Here is a 26,899-nt window from a genome sequence, read left to right on the forward strand (position 1 = left end):
TGTTCGACATAGCCTTTCTTATTTCTGAGGATATGTATGTCTGATTTTCACGATTCGTAAAACATCGTGCTTGTCAATCATTTTAGTTGTTGTTGTTATAACAACAGCTAGGAACTTGCCTACTAAGAGGGGTTGTAACCACAGATCTGCTAGAGTTTTTTGAGTAGGTTTGACAGGGCAGTTGCAAAGGTGCAGTGTGTCATGCGGACCTATGCCGCATGCTGGGCAGATGTTTTGCACGGTGTCATTGATCCTTGACCTATAGGAATTTAGACGACTGCACCATCCCGAGCGTAGTTGAGTGTCGTGGCAGCTGACACTCCTCAGCTGAGATAGGTGGGGGATGTTTTCGGAGGACCGCATCTGCACGATAGTTGTTTATCTGATATGGGTAAATGCTATTCAAACCTGTCTGGTAGGCTTGCTGATCTAGGATTTCTCTCTTGTAACGTTGGCATTCTCTTTCTATGAAGATCCCTCCTAGAATCTTGAATTAGTTGGTGGTCGGAATTCTGCTACCATCGACCATGATATTCAAGTCAGTGCTTACCTCTGCCGTCCATGTGGTGAAGAGAGTGTTCTTAGATTTTGTGGCGGATATCTGCATATTCCTCGCGTGGAAATTATGAGTTCAACCTTTTACAAATGACATCAAGGAAGATAACTGACGCCAAGATCGTACAATCACTGCATACGTTAGGATCTCTATGTCCTTTGGAGAGTGGAGGAATACTTGGACTTCTGGTCCACACATATAACTGAGTTTCCAACGTTTCAAACTTAGCCGGAGGGTAGTCTGATCGGTGTTCAAAGGCTTTTGATAAGTCGACCGCCACTACCACATGCTGATGATGGGCCACTGGATAGCTATTTCTGATGTAGGGAAGGAGTAAAAGCTATGTTAGCTTCCTTGTCGGGCTTCAGTAGCGGAACACACCTGCAAATTTTCCAGACTTCCGGAAAGATGTGGGTGGCTAGCGACAGGTTGAGAACTATAGTGAGATACTCGCCTCTTCCACCTGTTTCACCATTACCATGAAGATTCCATCAGGGTCCGACGCTTGTCGCATTCGCAACAACATCTATTGAAAACTGTGGTGGTTCATCCTCGGCATAAAGTGATCTAACATAGAACTCCCCTCTTCGCTACGTCACTCCCGGGGTGGTCGGCAAACTGGCGATTAAAATAACATGCACACCTCTTCTGATCAGTCAGCTAAACGTCGCCAAAAGCAATTGAGGTTCTATTTTCTTATTTACAGAGCTCGAGAGAGACTAAACCGTTCCTCACAATACACTTATTCTGCCTCTTATGTTGCTGTTCTTCAGATAATTTCGCCACTTATTCCGCTTACGCTCACCGACCAACCTGTTAACTTCCGGTGTCACACTGGGGTTGGCACGACGAAATTCGTCTCTTTCATTTGTTAATCCCGTTGTCTCTGCTCACTTCGTGTATTCAACAGAGCGGTTGCAGCAGTGATGATGTGGAGATGTGATTATGTCAGACCATGTGACATCCTGTAAATCTGGCATGGACATCCTCATTGACCGTGCAAAACATTGAGCTCAGCCAGCACTGTACCTCTTGGCTTGAATGCCAAACCAAAAGCGGCCTAATGTTTGGCCTATAACCTGTAGTACAGATATTAATGGGCGGGATGTATTCGTAAAGCAACTCTACATCCTTTACACCCTGACTGTTGTCCCCATACATTCCATGCACCATGGGTCATTAGAGACAGACTCAAGCGAGATAAGTCTGTATTGAAAAGACTGGTGCAATATTAAAGGTAATCCCCCACGTCCACTTCTGGTACGTTCCTTCCACGGTACGTTGTAACCATCACAACGCTGTAAGCTACAGATGTAGTTGAGCTTGGTTGTATGCAGCACATACTGAATACATACAGTTTTTGTTGTTGTTGTTGTTGCAGCATGAAAACCAACGTGGAAGTATAGGTTTGATGCTAGCTTGTTAGATGACCAAGCTTTGTGGATATGGTCTTCTATGGACCAGGAATCAAGAGCTTAGCTGAAGTTGAGTATTACATACATACATATATACATACACACATATATTAGCAGCACATCCCCGAAAGGAGACTACTTTCATATCAATGAATGCAAGCCGATTCATATTGGCTCAAGCATATGTGACTTACTTTTTATCGCTAAGTGCGAACGACGTGTCTTACGACACCACTTTTAGAGAATTTTTTTATGGCTGAAAAGGAAATGAGGGCCTTCATACAGTCGGAGTCGAGCAATTTTGCTGGAGTCTGAGTAGACTCCGACTCCGGGAAAATTGTTTTCTACATTATAGAAATATAACATTAAATTCGGTACACAATTTTTATTATTATTATTATTATTTTTTTTTTTTTTTTTTTTTTTTGAAAATCATTACTTATTTAAAAAGAAAGCTATAAGAAAATGGCACATATATTACACTGTGCGACACAAAAATTATTCATCACATTCTGACACCGCAGCGTGATAGAAGACCAAAAATAAGAAGACACGTGTCCCGGCCTTTTTCCTTATCACTTCAACTTTCGCGGTTATGGGCCCCCAAAGACCTGAGGTCTTGATGTCAAAAGGGATCATTTTGTCAGGCACATATCTTCTAAACCGCTAAGAATTTGGGTTTACTCGTAGAGGAAACCCTGTAGCTGTCGTCTTTAAGAATAGTAATTGTGAACACATAAAATCCTTTCAACCTCAAGGTCAAAATCGTCAAGGTCAAATTTCCCTTTTTAATGTTTTCTCGGATTTTAGTCTACAGATATCAAACCGATCAAAATTGAAGCAAACAACCAACTAGAAAAATTTACCTTAGATCCAACTTCCTCGAACATATGAAATCGGTATTAACGGTTCTTAATGGTCAAAATAGCAAATCAAATGCGATTTTTATCCTCTTTTCTCGGTCTTTGCTCCATAGATACTAAACCGTTCAAGATTCAAGAAAACAATGGACCACAATATTGTAGCGAAGATATCAGCAAACAACTTTCTGGAATATACGAAATGTCTGTGACCGGTTCTTAAATGTGAAACTAGCCAAAAACTTGTGAAAATATTCGATTTTTATACCTTTTTCTCCGATGCCGGTCCACAGATACCGAACCGTCCAAACATTAAGGATACAGTCAACTACAAAAATATACCTAAAAATTTCGTTAAACAACTTTCTAGAACATAAAAAGATTCTAGGAACGGTTCTTGGACTCCTATGAAAGACATTGTGGTCTCTAAGGGAAATCCTACTGATTACACTGTGACACAAAATGGAAGGCTACGTACTCCAACAACATGAAATAAATATTTTACAGTTTCAGAATGTTCTGAAGAATTGTTGAGCACATTGTTTGGAAAATTTTTGCGAAAGGTTACTTGGTTCAACTCCCAATAGTTTAGATGTTACTGACCATAATTCCAGAAATTATGTAAATTTTCATATATTTTATCGATTTTGATGCGCTAGATGCAGTTTTTCCTAGTTATTCTTTCTCTTCTTTGTTGAAGACCACGAAGTAAAATTCTTATTAGTTTCTGAGATAAAGCCCCGATCAGTGGAAAAAGGGTCGTTTTAGCCCGGTTTAGATGAGGCTATAAAATCCAACCCCGATCTAACAACACGAAACCCAACTAGGGGTTTTGCAGTTTCAGTATCTACTTTCAGAAAATGCCCATTATAAGTTGTTTGCATTTTTAGTGTTGCACAGTGTAATTAATTATTTGCTAATAACTAATTTGGTTTTGAATGGCGCCCAACGTGGGACTACGTCTCGCATGGCGATTTTAGATTTTTGAAGAAAATGTCGCTTTTCTGAAACTTACTTACTTACTTAGCTGGCCCATTACAGAACATTTGTTCCATAGGCCGAACTAAGAAAAGATCTCCATTTCTCTCTATTTGTTGCTTCGCACTCTGGAATACCGCGCCCTTTCATCTCATCATCCACTTGTTTGCGCCATCTATTCCTTGGCCTGCCAATTCTGCGTGCACCGCCAAGCGGTCCGTATTTATACGCCTTTTAAGCGGGTTCATCATCGCTCATTCTTATGATATGGCCTAGCCAACGCAATCGCTGCATCTCGATACGTTTAACAATATTGATGTCGATGTATAGCAGATACAGCTCGTGGTTCATGCGACGTCGATATTCACCGTCAACGCAGATTGGTCCGTAGATCTTTCGAAGAAATTTTCTCCCAAACACACCAAGCACTGCCATGTCTGCTTGCGCAAGTACCCAGGCTTCGGAGCCATACATCAGCACGGGTAGTACCAGTGTTTTGTAGAGCGTTATTTTTGTTTGACGAGATGTGGCCAATACAATTCTTCTTTTTATTTCACAACTGATGTCGTTTGTTGTGCTTACGGAGGTGCCGAGGTAAACGAAGTCTTTTACTACCTCAATATTATAGGAACCAACTTCCACAGTCGGTCCGAGCTCAATGGACGCATTGCGCGTCGACACCATCAACTTGGTCTTCTCACCGTTTACCGCCAGACCCACTTTAGCAGATTCTCCTTCGACCTTTATAAAGGTATCAGTTACTTCTTTTACTGATTGGCCCATGATATCTATATCATCAGCATAAGCAAGTAACATGTGGCTATTGGTGTAGATTGTGCCACTTCTTTTGACCTTTGCCTCTCGTGTAACCTTTTCCAGCAGGATGTTGAAGAAATCACACGAAAGGCTGCCTCCTTATCTGAAACCTCTTTTGGTACCAAACTCTTCGGAGAGGTTCTTTCCTATTTTAAATGAGGATCTCGTGTCAGTTAAAGTCATTTTACAAAGCCAGATGAGCTTTGCGGGGATACCAAATTCAGACATGACTTGGAATACCTTTGAACGCAGCGGGCTGTCGAAGGCTGCTTTATAATCGACAAAAAAGGTGGTAGATGTCGATGTGCATCTCTTGGGTCTTCTCCAGGATTTGCTGCAGGGTAAATATCTGGTCAATGGTGGACTTGCCAGGTCTAAAGCCGCATTGGCATGGTCCAATTATCTCGTTGACCATAGGTTTTAGTCGTTCACACAATATTCCTGACACGATCTTGTAGGCAATAGGGAGTATACTTATGCCCCTATAGTTAGAGCATACAGTCTTATCTCCCTTCTTGTGGACGGGGCGCAGGATACTCAGGTTCCAATCGTCGTTCTTCCTGCCAGATGTTGCTAACTAGCTGATGAATACACCTTATCAGCGTGTCGCCTCCGGTTTTGAACAGCTCGGCTGGTAAGCCATCGGCTTCTGCTGCCTTATTATTCTTCAGCCGATTTATTGCTGTCTTTACCTCATCTTGGCTGGGCGGTATACATTCAATACCATCTTCTGGGATTGGGACTGTGGTATCTTTGTCGTCTTCGCTGCTATTGGATACCAACAGTTTTAAAAAATGTTCTTTCCATATCCTGAGTACACTATCTGTATAACTTACCAAATTACCTTGCTGGTCTCTACAGGAGGATGTGACTGTACCAATGCCATCAGTTTGATGCTTGACTCTTTGGTAGAATTTTCGGACTTCATTCTGGCTCCTGTACATCTCGATTTTTTCATACTCCCGCTTTTTCATCTCTCTCTTTTTCCTGCGGAAAAGACGTTTCTCCTCTCTCCTTTTGTCCCTGTATCTCTCTCGTGCGCTACGCGTTGCTATGGATTGTAAAGTAGCCCTATACGCTGCATTTTTCACTTCGGTGGCAGCACGACATTCCTGATCATACCATGGATTCTTTGGTGGATGTCTCTGGTATCCAAGTATGGATTTTGCGGCTGTTTGCATGGAGTGGCCAATGCTTTGCCATTGCGCTGATATGTTATCGGGATGAGGAATGCTTTGATTAAGCAATTGGACCAGTTGAGTGGAATATGCTGTGGCTATCTGTTGTGATTGCAGCTTACCGATGTCTAACTTTCGTGTTGTGTGTGTTCGTACTTTGTTTGAAACTACTACTTCTGAAACTACTAAAAATATTATAAACAAATCGGTTACTCCTTACGAGAGGCAATAAATAATCTACGGATAACCCCCAAGGAACGCTTCTTTTGTGGAGGGTAAAATCGACACGCTCTACATTTTCATCTTCCGAAAGTCATGTCTGGCTGCGATTTTACAACTAAAATATTCAAAGGTTTAATATCCAACATTGCATTAACCGAGGGCTTAATGTAGACAAACTACGTTTACATCAGTGAAAATTTTGATCAATTTTTTTGCTGGGATAGTGCCAAATGGGCAATTCTTTATGTATGTAGACGCTATTGCTCTTCTTGATCTTATGAAGCGTACTAAGTAAATTCAGAATGGAGAACCGATATCCAAATCAAAAAAGAACATATAATACTAAAAAAAAATCCCAAAAATCGTAAAAAAGCTCTCCATAACAAAAATGTTTAGATCTATCAACGGTAATTTTGATTCAATCCGCAGATTTAGTTGCTCCAAATTCGGTATAATGAACTTATACCGCACAAGTGTTTTGTTTTTTTTTTTATTAAAGAATAAAAATTGAGACTACTTTAAAGCATAACGTTACTTGTTCTGCATTTGAGATTAGCTATTAAATCGACCAATAATTTTATAACCCAAAACTAAATAATCTAATTAAAGTTTACCAAGCTTCATTAACTTAAACTTTTAATAACTTCTTTCCGTATCTTTAAAAAAGTAGATTTCTTCTTTTTTAAAGGAAGTTTAAATAACGTTCAAGTATGCCGTTGCGTATCAACGTAATTTTACGTTTTGGCGGTTTATTTATTTTTTTTTTTTCGTTTTCCGCTCTTCTAATGAACGACAATTAATGAAATGTTTATATGAAATTCGTGTATGCGGCGGCGGTGTAAGCCATTATTGCACCAAAGAAATAAAATAAAAGAAATTTTGTTCAAATTTCTTCTTTACAGTTAAGTTTTTTAAGTGATCGCATTAAAACTAGCGGCAGTGTGTGATGAGGCAGGCGCCCATAATGTGGGTGGGTAGTAGTGTAATTCATGAGCACATAAACATTTAAAGAGTTTCTTAATAGTTATGGCTTAGTCGGGGGAGGGGTGGGGGATATGTTAAGCCACGAATTTGTTTTATTTTTGTTTCTTAGAAATAACCTTCTCTATAACACGTACTCCCTGAAATGTCAGCTGTTAGGTATGCTCGTATGTACATATGTTTCGTACATAACTATGTTACTTGGTTACGTCGTCGTTCGAATTGTGTCAGTGCGCATGTGTAAAATGGTAATTTGGAACCTCTAAACATTTAACCGCAAAGATTTAACCAAATTGATTGATTGAAATACTACTACCTCATAGTCGTGTAAATAGTTCCCCAGCTAACATTTTTTTCCGAATTCGTATCGAATTCGGACAGAATTTCTGAAAAAATATCCGATTCTGATGCCGAATTCGTACCGAATTCGGTACGAAAGTTGTATGGACGTGGTCACCGAATTCGGAAAGAATTTTCGAAGGAAATTCTTAAAAAATGTTAGAGTTTCGCAACGAATTCGGTCCGTATTCGGAAGTAAATTCTTGGAAAATTCGGAGAAAAATTTAGATTTTCTGACAGAATTCGGTCCGAATTCGGAAGAAAATTCTGGAAAATTCGATGAAAAATTTAGATTTTCTTAAGAAAATCCGTCCGAATTCGGAAGGAAATTCTGGAAAAATTCGGTAAAAAGATTTTCTGAAAAAATTCTGAAACAATTCTGACGCTGACGCCTTTGATATTGACACAACACGTGTCGTACTGTACTGAACAAACCCCACTCAGAGACAATTTTCTTTTAATGTACTATTTATGGAAGATTATAATTTCAAACTTTTTAATGATTTTGCCTGTTGTTATGATTTTATGATTAACAGTAGAACAATGTGCAGAAGTATGTTGAAGCTATCAACACTAGCTTGAATTATTATATGTTGCATTTATATTAAAAAAATTGTAAAACTGTATATGCGAATTTTATGACCAGTCATTTTGTTCTTCGACATCAACCGAAAAAAAATTCCCCTAGAAAATCCATTAGAAATCGGAACGAATTCAGAATAACGATTCTTAAGATTCTTTAGAAAATGTGCAGAGATTCTTAAAATAAACTTATAGAAAATCGGTCCAATTTCTAGGAAAATATTAGAGAAATCGGCCACATTTCTAAAAAAATTCAGAAAATCTCAGAAAAAATCTGATATCAGAGCCCTCGGAAAAAATTGTTAGCTGGGTCACTACCCACCCCCGCCACCATCATTGCCACAAGGAAAACTATGTTTCCAACCACAACAATAACAACAACGCAGACATGCCATGAAATGTCTCCACGAGAGGTACTATCAAGAACGAAATCACAATTTAAAGTGCACATAAATGTATGAATGGTGACTGCGATAGATGTATGTATGCATATTAGGGTGTTGTGGAAATTGATTGACACAATCCCACGGCGGCGTGTTCTTCGATACCGGATTGATCCGTGACCACGCAACACACATGTGTGTATTTGTATCGTTTTACTGTGTTGGGAGCAGCATATCCCGAAATGCCTGCTTCGGATTCGTTTGGTCCTTGCCGTAATGGAGAAAAACCGAGGACCAATTTGGATGTGCTTAGTTTGTCACATCCGCATCCGCCATACTCAAATTTCGATGAGATACAATAGAGAGCGGGTACATCTCAGGGGTTGTTCTGGACTCGTTCATGCAAGAACCTACAACAGGGACTATGTTGCTGCAGGCTGCGTGAACACAGCCCCCAGTCCGTTGTAGTCACCCGAATACGCGACTTCCTCGCAGTGACCCCAACAGCAGCCCCACACACAGGACTTAACACCAGCCGTTGTTTTTCCAATACCCAAAATGGATTCTTTTTCAATTAAAGATAGAGGAAATAGTGGATTTCTTGAGTCGCAAGAATATCGTGGTCTCAGTGCTGCAGGCGGTGCAAGGTCAACAACAACTGCAACTTACAGCGTTGTGATGATTTCAACGTACTGAGGAAGGATCGCAACAGAAGTGGAGGTGGGTGGTTAGCCTTCCTATTGCACCAGTCTGTTCAATACAGACCGATCTCGCTTGAGCCTGGCTCTAATGGCCCGTACATGGAATGTATGTGGGTAAGGTGTGGAACTACCGAGGAATAGTTGGCGAACATATACATCCCGCCAATAAATAGCTGTACTCCAGGTTATAGGCCCAATATTAGCACGCTTTTGGAAGGTCAATTACCGTCGGATCTTGGGGGACTGCCCATCATGAGTTGTGGCATTCGGTCCTTGGAAACGATAAGAGCGGTATAATGATGTCTGAGCAGATTGATAGCTCTATGTTTTGCAGCGTCAATGAGGACGACCCTATCCTAGACATAATCATCTTGTCACCAGGACTGACATATAACGTCACCTGGCAACCCGTCGCTTGTCTTGGGTCAGACCATCTCCTAATAATTGTCAACATCAGCAAACCGCCCGATTTCATCACCTCTGAACGCCTCACTTTCATGAATCATGGGAAAGCTAATTGACCTAGTTTCAGAGAGTTCACTGAATCACCGCTACAGAGACCAGCCCAACCCTTCTGATGTTCGGGAAGCAAAAAGGACGTTCCGAGACATCATCGCCACTGCAACTGCACGTCATATAATTACTGGTCGAATACCCGAAGTGAGGCCAAACTTCACAGCAGAGCCGAGGGGATTAGCAAATGAGCGTGATGAGCTTTGTCGTACCAACCCCATTGACTGCAGAGTCAGGGACTTGACACTGGAAGTTAACAGGTTGGTCGGTGAACATAAGCGGAACAAGTGGTTAAATCATCCCAAGAGTTGTAGCATTGGAGCCGTAATAAGTGAATTGTGGGCAACGGTTAAGTAACTGTTGAACCTTGGAAAGAAGAAAGGTATGACCTCAGTCATTTTTGCCGATGTTACGCCCACTGATCCGAAGAGGTTGTTGTTGTTGTAGCAGCATATAATGCTGGGTTGGCAGCCGCTGGCCGAAACACTTTTGGTTTCGGGTCAATCCGGTACGTAAGAACCCGCTGCCGTGGGATTGATCCGAAGAGGTGAGTAAGTTATATTAATGGACAGTTTGTCGAGCACCCCTGGAGTGACAGGGCGAAAAGAAGGGTACTACGTCCTATTAGCTCTCTTCCTGCCGAGAATGAAACACCACAATTCACAATAAGGAACGCCAAATCATCCAAAGCGTTGCGCCCTGGTTGAAAGTCCATGGTAATGCTGAAACAGCTAGATGAGCCGTGAGTCGAGTATCTCACTAAAGTTCTCAACCTGTCCCTAGCCACCCACATCGTTCATTAAGTCTGGAAAATGGACAGGGTGGTCCCGCTACTGAAGCCAGGCAAGGATGCCAGCAATGATATTCACCTGCAGACCGATGTCCCTCTTGTCTTCCGTAGCAATGACCCCTGAGGCTTTAATCCTCCCCAGTGTCAGAAATAGTTATCCAGTTGCCGATCATCAGCATGGGTTTCGTAAGCAACACAGCACAACAACAGTGATACACGACATGTCCGCACATATTAGTCGAGGACGAAACCAGAGCAAGCCGTGTGATAGAACCGTGCCTTATCAAAAGCCTTTGGTACTGTTAAGCACCCCACGCTGTTTGAGGACATCGAGCAGACTACCCTTCCGGCCAAGTTTGAAAGGTTGAATAATCAGTTATATGTGTGGTCGCCAGTAGTGCGTGGAATTCAGGATCAAGAAGTCCAATCTCCATAGAGTGAAACGGGGAGTTCCTCAAGGTGGGGTGTTATCTCCGGAACTATTTAAACTCTACCTATCCTGTATTCCGCCATCTCCAAACGACATTGAGATCGTAACGTATGCGGAAGATTGTACGATCTTAGCGTCAGGTAGTCATTTGTGGAAGGCTGAACTCCTATTTGAATGATCTTACCCCCTTTTTTCCACGTGAGAAATGTGCAAAATATTCGTTACTAAATATACGTCCGTACGTTCACAACATGCACGGCGGATGCGAGAACTGAGTTGAATGTCATGGTCGATGTAAGAAGAATTCCGACCACAAACTACACCAGTATTCTAGGGATTACATTCGACAGTATGTTCATGTTGTCCGCACAGTCCACAGCTATCTGTGATAAACTGATATGTAGAAACAAGGTTCTCAAATCCCTGCACTTGGGGTGCAGATAAAGAAACCTTGTTGACCACATATAAAGCATTTGGTCGGTCTGTGGTAAGCTATGCGGGGCGACTGTGGTTCGTAAATATAAGTGCAACGCAATGGAAACATATTCAAAACCTGCCGAAATACCGCAGTAAAAACTGCAACAGGGCGCATCCTCATATCTTCGGTGGACCATGTACATAAGGAGGCAAAGATTCTTTCAGTACAGCAACACAATGGCATACGTTCGTTGTAGTACTTGCTCGGATGTTACCGCGAGAGACATCCTAAGCAACATATGGTGGATAACAATCCGAAAATCTGCTTTTCCTCAATTAATTACAAATGACCTCTCAAATATGCTCATTACTAATTTGTAAAAAAAATTTTAATTACCAGATTCTGTGAATTTTTCTTTTTCCACATTTTAAGAATATTTAATCCACCCTAATATCCAAAACATAAGAATCCACCAACCGTGGCACCCAAAAAACAAAAATTATTACTATGTGTGTAATATGTAGTATTTCGGAATGCATTTTAAGATTTCTATAACACACACACACACACGAAGCTGCAGTTGAGCGACGCTGCACCTCGATTTCCATTTGATAGCTAAGCAATGCCATGGTTTGTGGCACACTTTTAATATCCGATTTGAAATCAAAAACATTAAAGAAAATGAAAAGCTAGCAGCAACCAACCTAAACAAATAATATACATAAATAAATAATTATGCGAAAACCTACTTCTAAAACTAACGAAGACGAAATCGTTGACGACACGACGATGATGTTTCATTCAGACGTAACAATTCACAACAACGCCGCTGCCCCGACTTGTGTGTAATTTGAGAAAGTTTTAGAGCACGTTTTCACTATTACAATAGAGAGGAATTTTAAATTAAAATTCATTGGCAGTTGGTGGGCAGAAGAGAGGGTATGTCAATCGGCAAATGTAATATTGATTTTCCCCAAAGAATGTTGTGACCGGAAGAAGTTGGGTTTTAATTTAGTTTTAATCCTCTTTTAATGTTTATGTTGATCATTTTCTAATTCTTTCCATTTCTCTCTCTCTCACTTTTGCAGAAAATCATTTTCGTCACAACGAAATTTCTCGTATAACAGAAATCATCGCAAAATGGCGCTACGATTGCGTCGTGATGTCCAGAAGGCCTCATACTATGTCTGGTTTCTGGGAGCTGAGGAAGCCAAAGGCTTACGTGGAAATCGAGTCATAAATTCCGTGCTGCCGTATCTCGTAGATAGATCACGGTCACAGGAACCCATAAAAGTAACCCTACAAGTATCACACAAAGGAATTAAAATTATACAGGTAAGATGAGGATCCCATTTAAAGACAGCTTTGTCCAGAATTAGGTTAGACAAGGTCCTGCATATGGGAAACATTTGATTCTTAACACACTCTCCCTCTCTCTCTGACAATTGCCGCAAGGAAAATTTCCTAGTGTAAATACGAGTGTACGATAGCATTCCCAGCAATAATCACTCAGAAAGTTCCAGCAAACTCTCTCAGTGAATTTTACTCTTTCAAGCAAGAAATATTGCAGAAAATTATCGAACAACATTTTGTAAAAATTTGCAACAAAGTCGCCTGTTTCCAAAAATGTATAAACAATTTATTTGTTCCTTTGATTTTTTTTAAATCAAAATCCTATGCTTCTTCTGCTCAATCTGACTCTGGGTCTATCTCCAGTTCCAGGGTCTGTGGGATGTAAAAACAGATCCACTGAAGTTAGGTGAGTAGGTTTGGCAGGGCAATTGAAAAAGAGCAGTGTGTCGTGCGGGCCATGCCGCATGCTACGCAGATGTTTTACACGGTGCGATCGATTTTTGCCCTATAACAATTTAGGTGACTACAATATCTCGAGCGTAGTTGAGCCAAAACAATGTACTCTGGTTTGTCGTGGCAGCTGATGCTCCTCAGCTGCGATAGATGGGGGATGTACCCTGATGGCTTCATTCACACTATATTTGCTTATGGCCTTAAGCTTGACTCAAATAACCACAAAATATTTTGTGGTTGTTGAACAGTTATCGATAATTGCGAAAAATCGATAGTCAAAACTGACACTCGGTCTGTTCGATAACCCAAAAGTTTGTACAAATTTGTGCAAATTTTACAAAATGCTGTCCGATAACAAACTTGCTCAATAACAGAGAAATGAGAAGTAGTTGCAAGTACTTGCAAATACTTTTTTACTTTCGAAGTTATCGAACAGACCTAATTTAGCAACCACTTTAGCAACTGCGTCCGTGTGAATGCTATTTAAATCTGCTTGATATGCCTTTTGATCTAGGGGGTTCGCACCTGTATCGTTGGACCTCTTTCTCTAGAGCGAAGATATCCTTCTTGATGGACCTCGGTGTGTGGGTCTACCCGCCATATGGTGATTGGGATGGATCTCACGGTAACACCCGGGTAATTACTGCAACGGAAGCATCTCATTGTGTTGCTGTACTGCAAGAATCGTTGCTGCTATATGGTCCACTAAAGATGTGAGGAGGCGCCCTGTTGCTGTTCTCAGGACGGCATTCTGTTCTCAGCATAAACTCGGGGACCAAACTGGAGCCGCAGAGCTTACCACAGACCGACCTGTCTCGTTATATGTGGTCAATAAGGTTTCTTTATTTGCAACCCAAGTGATGTAGGCTAGGGACTTGAGGACCTTGTCCCTACTTTTCAATTTGTTGCAGATAGCTGCGGTATGTGCGGACGACGTGAATGTAGTGTCGAATGTAAACCCTAGAATTTTGGGGCAGTTTGTGGTCGGAATTCAGCTACCATCGACCACGGTATTCAACTCTCCTCCAAACTGCGGCGTACATGTGGTGAACAGAGTGGCCGTAGATTTGGTGGCGGATATCTGCGTATTCCTCGCATAGAAAAAGGTTTGAAGATCGGTTAAATATGAGTACAGTCTTGCACAGATATCATCAGAGTAGGTACCTAACATCAGGATCGTGCAATTATCCGCATACGTTTCGATATCGATGCCGTCTGGAGGAGCGGAATACAGGAGAGGTAGATGTTAAACATTTCCAGAGATATCACCCCACCTTGGGGAACTCCCTGTTTCAATCTACGGGGTTTGGACTTCTTTTTCCTGAATTCCACGTACGACGGGCGCCCACACATATAATTGACTATCCAACGTTTCAAGATTGGCCGGATGGTTATCTGCTCATTGTTCTCAAACATCGTGGAGCGTCTGACAGTATTAAAGGCTTTTGATAAGTCAAGCGCCACCATCACTGTTCTATCGCATGGCGGTCTCCGGTTGGGTCCTTGATAAATATGGGTGGTGATGACGTGCAGCGATGTTGTCGTGATGTGCTGCTTATGGAATCCATGCTGATGATCGGCAACTGGATAGCTATTTCAGATGCTGAGGAGGACTAAATGCCTTGGTACATAAGTTGCCTAGCCTGTTTTCCTTGCTTGCTTAAAAAAAAAAAAACATTGTTCCACAACATCCCATGCGGGACAAGGGAGACTTCTCTCATATCAATGAGTACACCCCGATTCATCTTAGCTCAATGATATGGGACCTACTGTTTATCGCCGAGTCCGAACGGCGTGTCTTAAGACACCACTTGTGGAGAAGTTTTTCAAGGCTGAAATACTCAGGAAATGTCGCCAACATTACTGAGGGGTATTTTGCCACCGTTGAAAAATGTTTGATGTTGCTTGGCCGAGGAATCAAACCCCCAACCTTCTGCGTGCAAGGCGGGCGTGCATACCATTGCACCACGGTGGCACCCATTGCTTATGATAAAATAATAGAGAATGTCGAGCCACTTTTCGAACTGGGTTGTCCTTTTCTTTTTTATTCTTTTATCAGAGGCAGCTTATGTACCTAGACCTTAAGTCCTCAAGGGTCTTTTCTACGGGCGACAAAACCGAAATCGGTTTGTACGATTCACCTTTACTCCCATCCTTGCCTGGCTTCGGTAGCGGGACGATGAGGGTGGTTAGCTACAAGTTAAGCACTTTAGTGATATACTCCACTCCCGGCTCATCCAGCTGTTTCAGCATTGCCATGGAGATTCCGTCAGGGCCCAGCGCTTTGGATGATTTAGCGTTCCTGATGGCATTCGCAACATCATCCATTCTAAACTGTGGTGGTTAATCTTCGACAGAAAGTGATCTGATGCGACGTAATACTCTTCGCCCTGTCAGTCCCGGGGTTCTCGACAAACTGTCGATTGAAATAACTTGATCCCTCTTCAGGTCAGTCAACGTAACATCGCCAAACGTGACTGAGGTCCTATCTTCCCTCCTTCCGGGGTTGCAACTCTTCAGATAATTTAACCATTTGTTCCGCTTATGCTCCCCGACTAACCTGTTAACTTTCAGTGTCAGCTCCATGATTCTAATTTGCTAATCCCGTCGCCTCTGCTAGGAAGATTGGTCTTACTTCGTGTATTCGTCCGACAGGTATATGACGAGCGGCTGCATCAGTGATGGTGTCTCAGAACTTCCTTTCCGCTACCCAAACATCAGAAGGATTGGGCAGTTTTCTGAAGCGGTGAACTCTCTATAAATTGGCCAATCCGCTTTCTTATGATTGACGAATGTGCGGTATTCAGAGGTGATGAAATCGGGTGGTCTGCTTATGGAGACAATTATGGGGAGATGGTCTAATACAAGGGCAATGACGGGCTGTCAGGTAACGTCATTGGTCAGACCCGGTGACACGATGGTTATATCTGGCGAACTGTGTCACTCTCCTCTAAATCTGGTAGGGGCGTCCTCATTGACCGAGCAAAACGTAGAGCTATCAATCTGATCGGCAAGCGCACTAAAGTCCCCCAAGACCAGACGGTCATGACCTTCCAAAAAAGGGCTAATTTAAGGATCTTAACCTGAGATACAGATATTTTTCGGCGGGATGTATACGTTCAGCAACTCTATCTCGGCAGTTCCACACCTAACTGCTACCCCCATTCATTCCATGTACGGGTCATTAGAGTTAGGCTCGAACAAGATAGGTCTGTATTGAACAGACTGGTGCCGTAGGAAAGCTAATCTCCCACCTCCACTTCTAGTGCGATCCTTCCTCAGTACATGGTAAGTACCACAACGCAGTAAGCTACAGTTTTTGTTTGGCCGGAACTCGTATGTTGTGTAGTTCCGGGTCAATCCGATACTAGAGACCCCGCTACCGTTGGATTTGGTAAACAAGTGTTATTTTGCTAAATTTTATTGAATGCTGTCTTTTTACTTGAAAAAGTAAAATCTTTCTTAATCGTTTGAAAAGAAGTTACTGAAGAGACACAACTATTATATATATTAATTTATTTTCCCTTCTTCCTTATGCAGGGCTCTTCCAAACATTTTATACCACACAGTGCCATAACCAGTTCGGTTCAAACAGATGATATAGTCGCCTGCGTTTTGTTGCTTTACAACCCAATTACCAAGTGCCCTTTGCATGTGCATGCTTATCGTTGCGATTCAGAGACCACGGCAGAGGCCTTAAATCAACAGCTGCAGATTTTAATAAATCGTCCTGAAAATCAAAAACGTTTTGAGGAATTGGAATCAAGGTAAGTAAAATATTCACATTATACTATTTTTCAAAATAATGAATCCCCATTTACCCTGCTTTAGATTGGGTATAATACCTGGCATGCCCTCCGCCAAGACATCATCCAGTCATGCCGATGATATGCCGCACAAAAAAGAATCTTCACACTCCCGGTCACGGCATGAGGCACCACCAAAACGCATACTTTCTTCCATGGGTAGTGATACGGGTAACAGTACCCGTGAATCGGAGGGTAGTGATGATATAAACGGCAATTCACCCATGTCCCGATCACCATCATCGGGTATTAAGCCACCCATAGCTTTGCCGCCTCAGCAAAACAACGAATTATTTGATTCCTTGGCAGCAGAATTGCGGGCCAAATTGAATGGCAATGGGCCGCCCTTGCTATTGCCACCCAGAGATTATGATACGGTGCATAGATCCAAGGGAAATTTGGCAGCAATTGAATTGCGTAGATGTCGCAATTCCTTGATTGTTGGCAGTGATAGGCCGCCAGCTACACAGAATATGACACCAGGCAGTGGTAGCCAAGGAGGTGGTGGTAAGCAAGTATCATCAAGGGGATCTTCTGGCATTGGCTCAGATTTGGCACCTAGTCCCGAACGTCAGGACATCAACAGTTCAAGTGGTAAGTTCGAAATAATTTTTCTGTTCCTTATCTTTTTCTAATCATTTTTTCTCCATTTTTTACTAGATGACGATCACTGGAGCAATGAGGCAGACAACTCCGTCATTGCCCTGAAGCCCTCTCAAATAGCCATGGAACGTTCGGCGGCCCCCATAAGTCAGCATCATGTAAATTTGTCACGCAAAAATGCCATGCATCCTCGAGATGATGGCTATCTTAGAGATTTGCCTGCCAAGCCATATACACCACGCAGCACTACAGCCACCAAACCAGAAAAGGTGCCCCTTGTAGAGCGAGACGGCAATCGTTCAAAAACTCCAGCTTCTTCTAATTCTTGGTGCAGAGAAGATGAAATTAAACCCAAAATTGTACGGCCCACAAATTATGATTCGAAAATCAATCGGGTTTTGCAAAGTGAACAACAATTCGGCCTGGAGGATAAGGGCAGCCGTTCTAAGTTGCACGAAGAACGCAAAAATGCCTATTTAAATCATGTGGAATCGGCTGAGCAACGTTTCAAGAGCAAATCGAGTAAAAATGTGGATGATTACAACGATGATACCGATGGCGTTCCTTTGACACCTGGTGGCCACGCAAGCTACCACCGCAAGGAGAATTTGACAGACAAGCAAAAATACATTGAATATTCCAACAAATCTAAACCACTGCCAACAAAAAGTTATGCCCACGAAGAGGTCCAACGTTATGGTGGCAAACATCGTTATGTTGATCCAGCCGATTTGCCATTTGAACAGAACACCACCTCTAGTTCTGGAAAGTATGGCAACAGCTATCATCGAGAATCCAATTCACCGGAACATTCTGAATTGAGTCATCATCGTACTGCCGAACGTCCTGGTGCCAGATCCCATGAACGACGTGACGCCGAAAGATTACGGCATCGTTCTCATGAGCGAGAACCAGAACCGGATCACCTATCACGTGGTGAAAGAGAACCTTTGTCACGCAGCAAAGAACGTAATCCCTATCGTGAACCGGAAAGTATTCCCTATATTGAAAGTATGGAGAAATTAATGAAATCTGCTGCCATGCGTTATAAATCTTATGACAACAATGCCGATGTTGGTGGTGGTGGATCCAGCAGATCCAAGGAACCACTGCAAAACAAACTGAGTCAACGCAGCAAAACCCATTCACATCACGATGAGGATCATGAATTCGGATATAACAATGGTTATCCACATGGCCATAGATCTGCAGGAGGACGTGGTGAATATGAAAGCTCCTCGAATAAGGATCGTTTTAAGGATGCCAAGGACAAATTCCGTTCCATGGAAAGATCCGGAAGATCAGCATATGACATGCCAGATGAAAAGGAGCCACAAGAATACAAATCTCGTCAAAGGGGTCCATCCACAACACCCGAACACACATCACGTGCCCCCTATGATGATTGGAGTGATGATGAGCATTTATATGATAGTCCACCACCAGAATTTCGCTCACGTTCTCGTTCACGTGATCAATGGTTGGAACATGCTAGATCAAAACAACAGGTACTACCACCCCTAGAAGTTAGCAGTGGCCGGGGACATGTACGTGATCCCCGTGCCAGGGAGCCATCTTCAAAAAGAGCAGAATCACGCAACCGTTTAGATAGTGGAGAATATCGTGATGAGGTGGTGGCTCCACCCAGCTCACGTTATCGGGAGGAACGTATACGGGATCATTCACGCGAGTATCCGAGCAGGCGTGACTATACACCAGAACGGAATTCACATCATCATCATTCTTCACAGCAGCATCATCGTATCGAATCGTCCCATTATCCAGCACCAGCCAATGGAAAAGTATCACCACCCGGTAGCGGTTTAGGAGGACCAACATCATCGTCGGCGCAGCATGGTGGCAAGGGTATCTCAAGCATGGCTAAAGGATATCGTCACAGTTATGCCGAACCAGTTTTCTCACGATCCGCTGGTCGTGTGGGCCTAGCAGCTGTTAATCCTTATTAGTGCAGACTCGAGAGAGAACACCAGCTAGAGAGTAGAACTTTCGTATAATTATTGTTTTTTAATGCAATGCGTTTTTTTTTTAATTTTTAGTGTAAAACACAAGCAATCGATCACATTTTTATGTTTTGTAAATGAGTTTTATTTTTAGTTTTTTATTATTATTCTCTTTGTTTTTTCTGTACTCTTTTTATCTATTTTCGTTTTCTTTAGTAGGTAGTTTTTATTATAATCGATAAATTAATCCTTGTTAAGTAAAGAGACAATTTTTGCTTTGGAATTTTTCATAAATCAAAATTTCAACACCTAAAAGCTGTTTTTTCAAATCAAATGTTCAACGACCTTGAAAACAATGTTTTCTATGAAAAAGGCGGATCCCCTTTTAGAAGAACTTTCAAGCATTTAAAAAAAAAAACATTTCTTTTAGAATAAAATTATGATAGCCTGATGACAAATTTTGTTTGTATAGAAAACCATTCTCAGAAGCTGAGGATCATTTTCTCCTTAGAAAAACCTCAAAAGAATCAGAGGATAAAGAGTTTCTTTAAAAAACAAATTTTCAGAGCCAAATTGCAGATTTGTTTATACAAAATAAATGACTCCACAAGTTATGGGAGGCACTGGCTTCTTAATAACCTTCCTTATTAGTCCTACATTATTATTCTCCAAAGTGCAGTTTTATTTAAAAAAAGCTTAAACCCCATCAATGCACTTTCTTATCGTTTCACTTCTATTCTTGTTTTTAATTGTATTGTATAAAACCGATAACACTAAAATATTTAATTTAATAAAATACTTATTATTTTTTTGTCGTTTTGTGGTTGGTTATTAATTACATTTCGGAATGTGTGTGCGGCCGTGTGTATTCATATTCGATGTACTTATAAAACGTATTTTTAGTATTAAACAAAATTATAAGAAATCATTTTTATTTTTTTCTGGAGAAATAAACAAATAAATACATACATATATATTCTACAATAAAAAACAAACACTTTTCTTTTAATATCACTTTCATCCAATTGAAATGGAAATTGGGAAGGTACTTTTTTGATCCGTTACACCCGACTAACTTATATCAACTGTTTGGCTAGACTAGATTTGTTTTATCCAGATGGTGAACAGAACAAAAGTTGTTTAGTCTTTTAATTGTTTATTTGTAAACAAATACGTATCAATATAAATAAATAAAAAACATACACCATTTCCAATAAACAATACATTGTTATCGCAAACGATTCGTTTTCGGATGTTTTGCGAGAGTTTTGCGGATATTTTGTTCGAGAACGACACACAAAAACGAATCAAGTACGATTCACTGTTTGCTCTGTTTGTGGCAGTAAAACTTTCGTTTTCGAAGTATCGATAGTAATATTAGTTGTGTCTTTTTACTTTTCCAGTAATAATTATTCAGTAACTTGTTTTCAGAGAGTAAGAGAGATTTTACTCTTTGATACGAAAATAGAGAAAAAAGTAAAAAGACATCATTTAGTAAACTTTAGCAAGATAACAGTTGATAACCAAAAACAAAAACATTGGCGCCAATACATGAAAGAAAAACTAACTCCAAAGCAATTAAAAAGTTCTTCAATTTTAAGCAAAATAAATAAAAAATAATTAATATATTTATAAAATAATCAATAAATATAACTGAATTGTAATATTTATAGTAATTTTCCACAATAATAATATAAACATTGAGCAGCTGACCATTAGCAGATGAATAAAAAACAGCTGATCGAACTTGCTAAATGTTGCTGGGAAAAATTCTTTCAGTAACTTTTAGCAAATTCTCAGCAAACATCTGTCAAAATTGTTCTCTCACTTCGCTCTCTTTTACTGAACTTTTGTGTAAAAAGACAGCATTTAGTAACATTTCGTAATAATTATTACAAATTATCACGTAAAAAGACACACCTATTATTTTCGAATCGCAAACAATACGGGAACATATAATTTAACGATACTTTAACGTTTCAATTTAGATATCGCTAGAAGCTCTTTAATGTTATTATTATCGATGTTTTTGGTGTTTCATTTTCCATCCGTTCCCCAATAATAAAACTGGTATTTTATGTCATGTTCACACGAGCGTTTCAATTACGCTGTTCGCCTGTCGAACGACGTACACGAATTAACCCGTTTCCACGACAACATTCGCAATTAACAGAAACATAAACAAAATTTCCTTGATTTTTGTTTCCTTGTTTTCACGAAAATTTGAACCGAAAACACAAAAAATATACATTAAATGAATAGGAAAAGCAATAGACTTTCCTTCAAATGTATCTTCTATATTTAACTACACACATTTCATTCATTTTTTCCATAAATTCTGAATAATTTTACATTTTCAATATATTTTTATATTTTCAAAATTAAAGAGAGAGAGACATGTCAAAACAGTGTGTATACAGACTTTCGGTTTTTTGTTTCCTTTTTGTTTCTGATTTTTTACGCGATTTTGAACTAATGGACAAGAAATGTGTGTGGAATTAAGAAGGAAATACATCCATCTTCTTCTGCATCTATATATAATGATCAGTTCATTAACATTCATTTTTATTTTTAATTTTTTCTAAAAATTTTTGTGTTTTCAACAAATTTTTCAATTTTGAATTTAGACATGTCATAATTAATTTTTTCGATAAATTCTCTCATTTGTTAGGGATGGGACATATTTATTCGTCGTTGAGAGAGTATTTCTAATCGAACAACGTAGAAAAATCGTCGTTCGTTCATAGCATTTTGTGTGGGGAAATAAGTAATTTATTCGTAGTTATGGGTCGAACAACGAATAGAGAACGAACGACGTTCCATGGAAACGGGCTATTAGGTAAATTTTAAGACATATATTTTTATTGAGTTAGTTAATAGGAAAGTGTGTTGCAAAAACAAAGAAATAATAAAATTCAATGTAAGAAATGCAAAACAAACAGAAAACATAACAATTAATTCAAAGTATTAAAAAGCGGAAGAAACTAAGACTATTTATGTTTAAATTTCTTCATTTTCTTTTTGAGATTCATCGAACTTTTGCTTTTTCATTTGGCATTTCGCGGCTTTTATAACTCTGTCATGAGCGTATTAAAAATGCTTTTGGGGTATCGGAATCATCCAAGGAAAATCGTTGCTTAAATGCACCATTAAAACGAGAGAAAATATATATATTTAAAATTATTATTTAAAATAGACTTAATGTAAATGTACTTACATCGAATCGCGGTCGTTATAACTGACCCCCTTATGCAAACTTACATTAAGGGAGATATCTGAACAACCGTACTGACATTTACTGATAAAATCTGTAAGCGCGTCTTTTAAACCGTAGTGAACGTACTCGCCAGGGCCAACAATACGTTTAACAATACTGCGCGGTGTAGATTTTAATGTACGTACGTCTTTTGGAAGATTGGGAAAATTGTAGCACGTTATTAGCAGCCTGATTACTAATATTGTTAATAGAAACCCAACGCGCTAAACGTTCTTGAAAGTCGGAAGGCTCGACATCGACTGAATCTTCTGAAACTATGTTTCCCCTTCTTCCAGGGACGTAAACCATCGCCAAACGTTCTTCAACGTCAGGAGACTAACCTTCAATGGATTCTTCTGGCAATATGTTCCCACTTCTTTCAGGGACATACATCTCGTCATCTGAATCAAAAGTTGCTTCATCTGGTATTTTTTGCACAGCACCTAGACTTTCGATTACATGCTTCGTTTCACACAAATATGTTCTACTTTTTCTTTTATAAGGCATATCACACTCACAGCAAAATTTCGCGATTATTGTTTACAGAACTTATAAATACACCAAACTCTCGAAATTGAATTAAATAAATGAACTCACAAGGTACTTTTTCGAAATGATTTTAATTTAAAAAATCAAATTTGACAACAATTCCAAATAATTTTATTTCTTTGCCTACACTATCGAAAAAACCATTGTCTACTATTCGATAATAATATCACTTTCGAATTTTTGTGGTGAACATTCGAATAATCTCCGAACTTGGCATGGGGGGTGAACACAATTCGCTCATTTACTCAAAGAGTGACACATTTCAAAAAATCCGGTTTCGAGAAAAACGCGTTTTAAGTTGACGATTCAAATTTGACTTCCCAACTTAAAAATATTTGTTGTGCCTTTTTACTAAGTAATAATTATTCAGTAACTTCTTTTCAGAGAGTAAATGAGATTTTACTCTTTGATATGAAAATAGAGAAAAAAGTAAAAAGACACCAAACAAAAACATTGGCCCAAATGCATGAAAGAAAAACTAACTCCAAAGCAATGAAAAAGTTCTTCAATTTTAAGCAAAATAAATAAAAAATAATTAATATATTAATAAAACAACCAATAAATACACTGCCGCTCACTTGAATAGAACCCCCATGCAAAATTTTTTTCATCCTCCATTTTTTCCGACTTATACAAGATATGAAGTTTTTAAGTTTTATTATTTTGCTTCATGTGTTTGGAGTAAACTTAGTCATTCATTTGCATCCAAATCCAATTTGTATAAGAATTATGCAAGGAAAACAAAATAAAGTCAAAAATTTAACTAAACAATTTAGCTCATTTGAATAGAACCCCCCTTTAAAACTTGGGAATACAGAAAGATTGTATTCGAATATCGATGCATATTCACTCTATATTAAAAACGAAGTAATTTCAGTAATATTCAGTAAAAGTATATCCTTCCTGATTAAGGATACACCCGTATATCCTGCTTTGGCAAGGATTCTTTAAATAATCAGGTGTAATGCCTAACAAAGCTTGCTTTTTTCATTCAACAAGTTTATTTTTGGAAGCATGCTGTCTCCTTTAGTCGTATATTTTACGCATAAGCCATTCCCATACATTTTAGAGAACATTTACCACTGTAGAATATGGCGGCACCACAAGGATATCCGCATTTCTTTTTAAAATTTAAAGTTTTGATGACTCGAAGTGTACAAAAGTTTGTAAAATCGTGATGAAATTTCCACGCGGGATATCCGAAAATGCTTCTCACTATTGGAAATGCCTGTTTTAGAACTCCTTTATAAGTTGTCGTTCGCATTTAGGGTGAAGTAAATTGACGCCCATGTCCTTAATAGTTAGTAATGCGTTCCAGCACCATAAAAGCACATTCATCGCTACAAAAACAATTTAGAAGATGGTCTTCCAGTCAATAGACGCGAAAAAAATAGTTATATAGTTATGCAATTGTTTACTTAATGAGGATAGTCCTTACTAATTATGAAGGACTTTGGCGACTATTTCTTTCACCTTAAATGCGCACGAAAATTTACAAAGGAGTTCTAAAACAGGCATTTCCAATACTGAGAAGCATTTTCGGATATCCCGAGTGGAAATTTCATCACGAATTTATAAACTTTTGTACACTTCGAGTCATTAAAACTTAAAATTTTGGAAAGAAATGCGGATATCCTGGAGGGTCCGTCGTATTCTACAGTGGTAAATAATCTCTAAAATGTATGGGAATGGCTTATGCGTAAAATATACGACTAAAGGAGACAGCACGCTTCCAAAAATAAACTTGTTGAATGAAAAAAGCAAGGTTTGTTGGGCATAACACCTGATTATTTAAAGAATCCTTGCCAAAGCAGGATATACGTGTGGCTCCTTAATCAGGAGGGATATACTTTTACGGAATATTACCGAAAGTACTTCGTTTTCAATATAGAGTGAATATGCATCGATATTCTAATACAATATTTCTGTATTCTCAAGTTTTAAAGGGGGGTTCTATTCAAATGAGCCAAATTTTTTACTTCAATTGTTGACTTTATTTTGTTTTCCTTGCATAATTCTTATACAATGGTCTGTTCCAGTACTGCAATAATCTACTAATTTTTACTATTTTTTCCGATAACATAAAGGAAAAAATGTTATCGTAGTAAAAAATAGTAGCTTTTTGCAGGTTCTGGAACAAAGCACAAATTAGATTTGAATACAAATGAATGACTAAGGGCCATTATTACATGTGTTCTTTTACTATCTGATGGATTTGAACACGCAAAATAAACTAATTTGGAGGCATTAAAAATGTAATTTATACATCGAAAGTTAATTCAAAGAAGCTTCTCCTTCAAATTCAATCATCACTTTTATCTTTAAGTTAAGCGGAACGCTCTAAATCTGTTCGGTAAATCCAACATATAACAAAAGAAGACTTGTAATAATGGGGGTAAGTTTACTCCAAACACATGAAATAAAATATATGCTCTGTTCCAGAACCTGCAAGAAGTTACTATTTTTTACTACGATAACATTTTTTCCTTTATGTTATCGGAAAAAATAGTAAAAATTAGTAGATTCTTGCAGTTCTGGAACAGACCAAAAATATAATAAAAGTTAAAAACTTCATATCTTGTATAATTCGGAAAAAAATGGACGTTGAAAAAAATTTTACAGGGGGGTTCTATTCAAGTGAGCGGCAGTGTATAGCTGAATCGTAATATTTATAGTATTTTTACACAAAAATAAGGTAAACATTGAGCAGCTGACCATTAGCAGATGATTAAAAAACAGCTGATCGAACTTGCTAAATGATGCTGGGAAAAATTCTTTCATCAACTTTTAGCAATTTCTCAGCAAGCAACTGTCAAAATTGTTCTCTCACTTCGCTCTCTTTACTGAACTTTTGTGTAAAAAGACAGCATTTAGTAACATTTCGTAATAATTATTACAAATTATCACGTAAAAAGACACACCTATTATTACACAAAAATAGAATAACCACTTAGACCATATTTTGCAAACAGCTACCCAGATATCAGTGCTAAATTTCTGTGCATGATCAAGCATGATTTGAAGTGTTTTAGTGCTTTATAAACTCAAAAATCTGTTTTGTTGAATTATGCCAAACTCGTAGTAAATGAGCTGTAACTCGATGAGTTTTAGAGATATCATCATGAAAATTTGACACAAGATAAAGGAGAAGTCGTAGAAAAATAGAAATTGCCAACTCAGAAAACACATTTTTTGATTTATGCCACTCTTTGAGTAAATGAGCGAATTGAGTTCCATTATTTCTTTACATAAAACGGGGTTTGCATTAGAGCTTTTTGCCGGGTTAACCTTCTTTATGAGGATTTATTTGACGTTTGCGCTATGGAATTGACATTTGAAAGCCAGTGGGTTTATTAAATCCGGTTAAGTACAAACGCACTATAAGACAGGAAGTCTAACAGAAGAAACTGTGGCGTATACGACATACAATTCCAAAGCAGAATTCATACGCATAGGTTGGGTTATATTTAAAGTAGAGTTGTACCATGGTAAAATAATAGGTCTGTTCCAGAACTGCAAGAATCTACTAATGTTTACTATTTTTTCCGATAACATAAAGGAAAAAATGTTATCGTAGTAAAAATTAGTAGCTTCTTGCACGTTCTGGAACAGAGCAAATGTATAAGGTAGGCCACAACTAACAGCTGTTTACAATTTTTTTATGGCTAGACAGCGGAATCCTATGCAAATGCATATGGCGAAAAACAATAATCCTTTGCAATTCCATTTAAAAAAATTAAAATTTTTTTTGCGAGC

General features: G+C 39.2%; 2 protein-coding genes across 4 annotated transcripts in view; one reads left to right on the plus strand and one right to left on the minus strand.

Moving 5' to 3' along the window:
* Window positions 1–20,333, plus strand: part of LOC141399288 (uncharacterized) — a 164,188-nt gene extending 143,855 nt beyond the window's left edge. The window contains exons 3-6 of the mRNA XM_073977773.1: window positions 12,251–12,497; window positions 16,509–16,735; window positions 16,800–17,368; window positions 17,435–20,333. Coding sequence (XP_073833874.1) covers window positions 12,303–12,497; window positions 16,509–16,735; window positions 16,800–17,368; window positions 17,435–19,344 — 2,901 coding nt within the window. The 5' untranslated portion in view covers window positions 12,251–12,302 and the 3' untranslated portion in view covers window positions 19,345–20,333. The remainder of the gene's footprint in view (window positions 1–12,250; window positions 12,498–16,508; window positions 16,736–16,799; window positions 17,369–17,434) is intronic.
* Decay (Death executioner caspase related to Apopain/Yama) overlaps window positions 1–26,899 on the minus strand; it is a 60,917-nt gene that overhangs the window by 8,900 nt on the left and 25,118 nt on the right. Inside the window, exon 1 of one of the 3 annotated variants that reach the window (XM_073977774.1) lies at window positions 20,308–20,446. The exons of 1 other annotated variant lie outside the window; for it this stretch is intronic. The gene's annotated coding sequence lies outside the window, so the exon portion shown is untranslated. Of the gene's footprint in view, window positions 1–20,177; window positions 20,447–26,899 lie in introns of those variants that run through there. One more of the 3 variants, XM_073977775.1, reaches the window with a different exon arrangement.

The sequence above is a fragment of the Musca autumnalis genome, unplaced genomic scaffold (assembly GCF_047663935.1).
Source record: "Musca autumnalis isolate F117 unplaced genomic scaffold, ASM4766393v1 scaffold_3, whole genome shotgun sequence".
In the NCBI taxonomy this organism is placed as follows: domain Eukaryota; kingdom Metazoa; phylum Arthropoda; class Insecta; order Diptera; family Muscidae; genus Musca; species Musca autumnalis.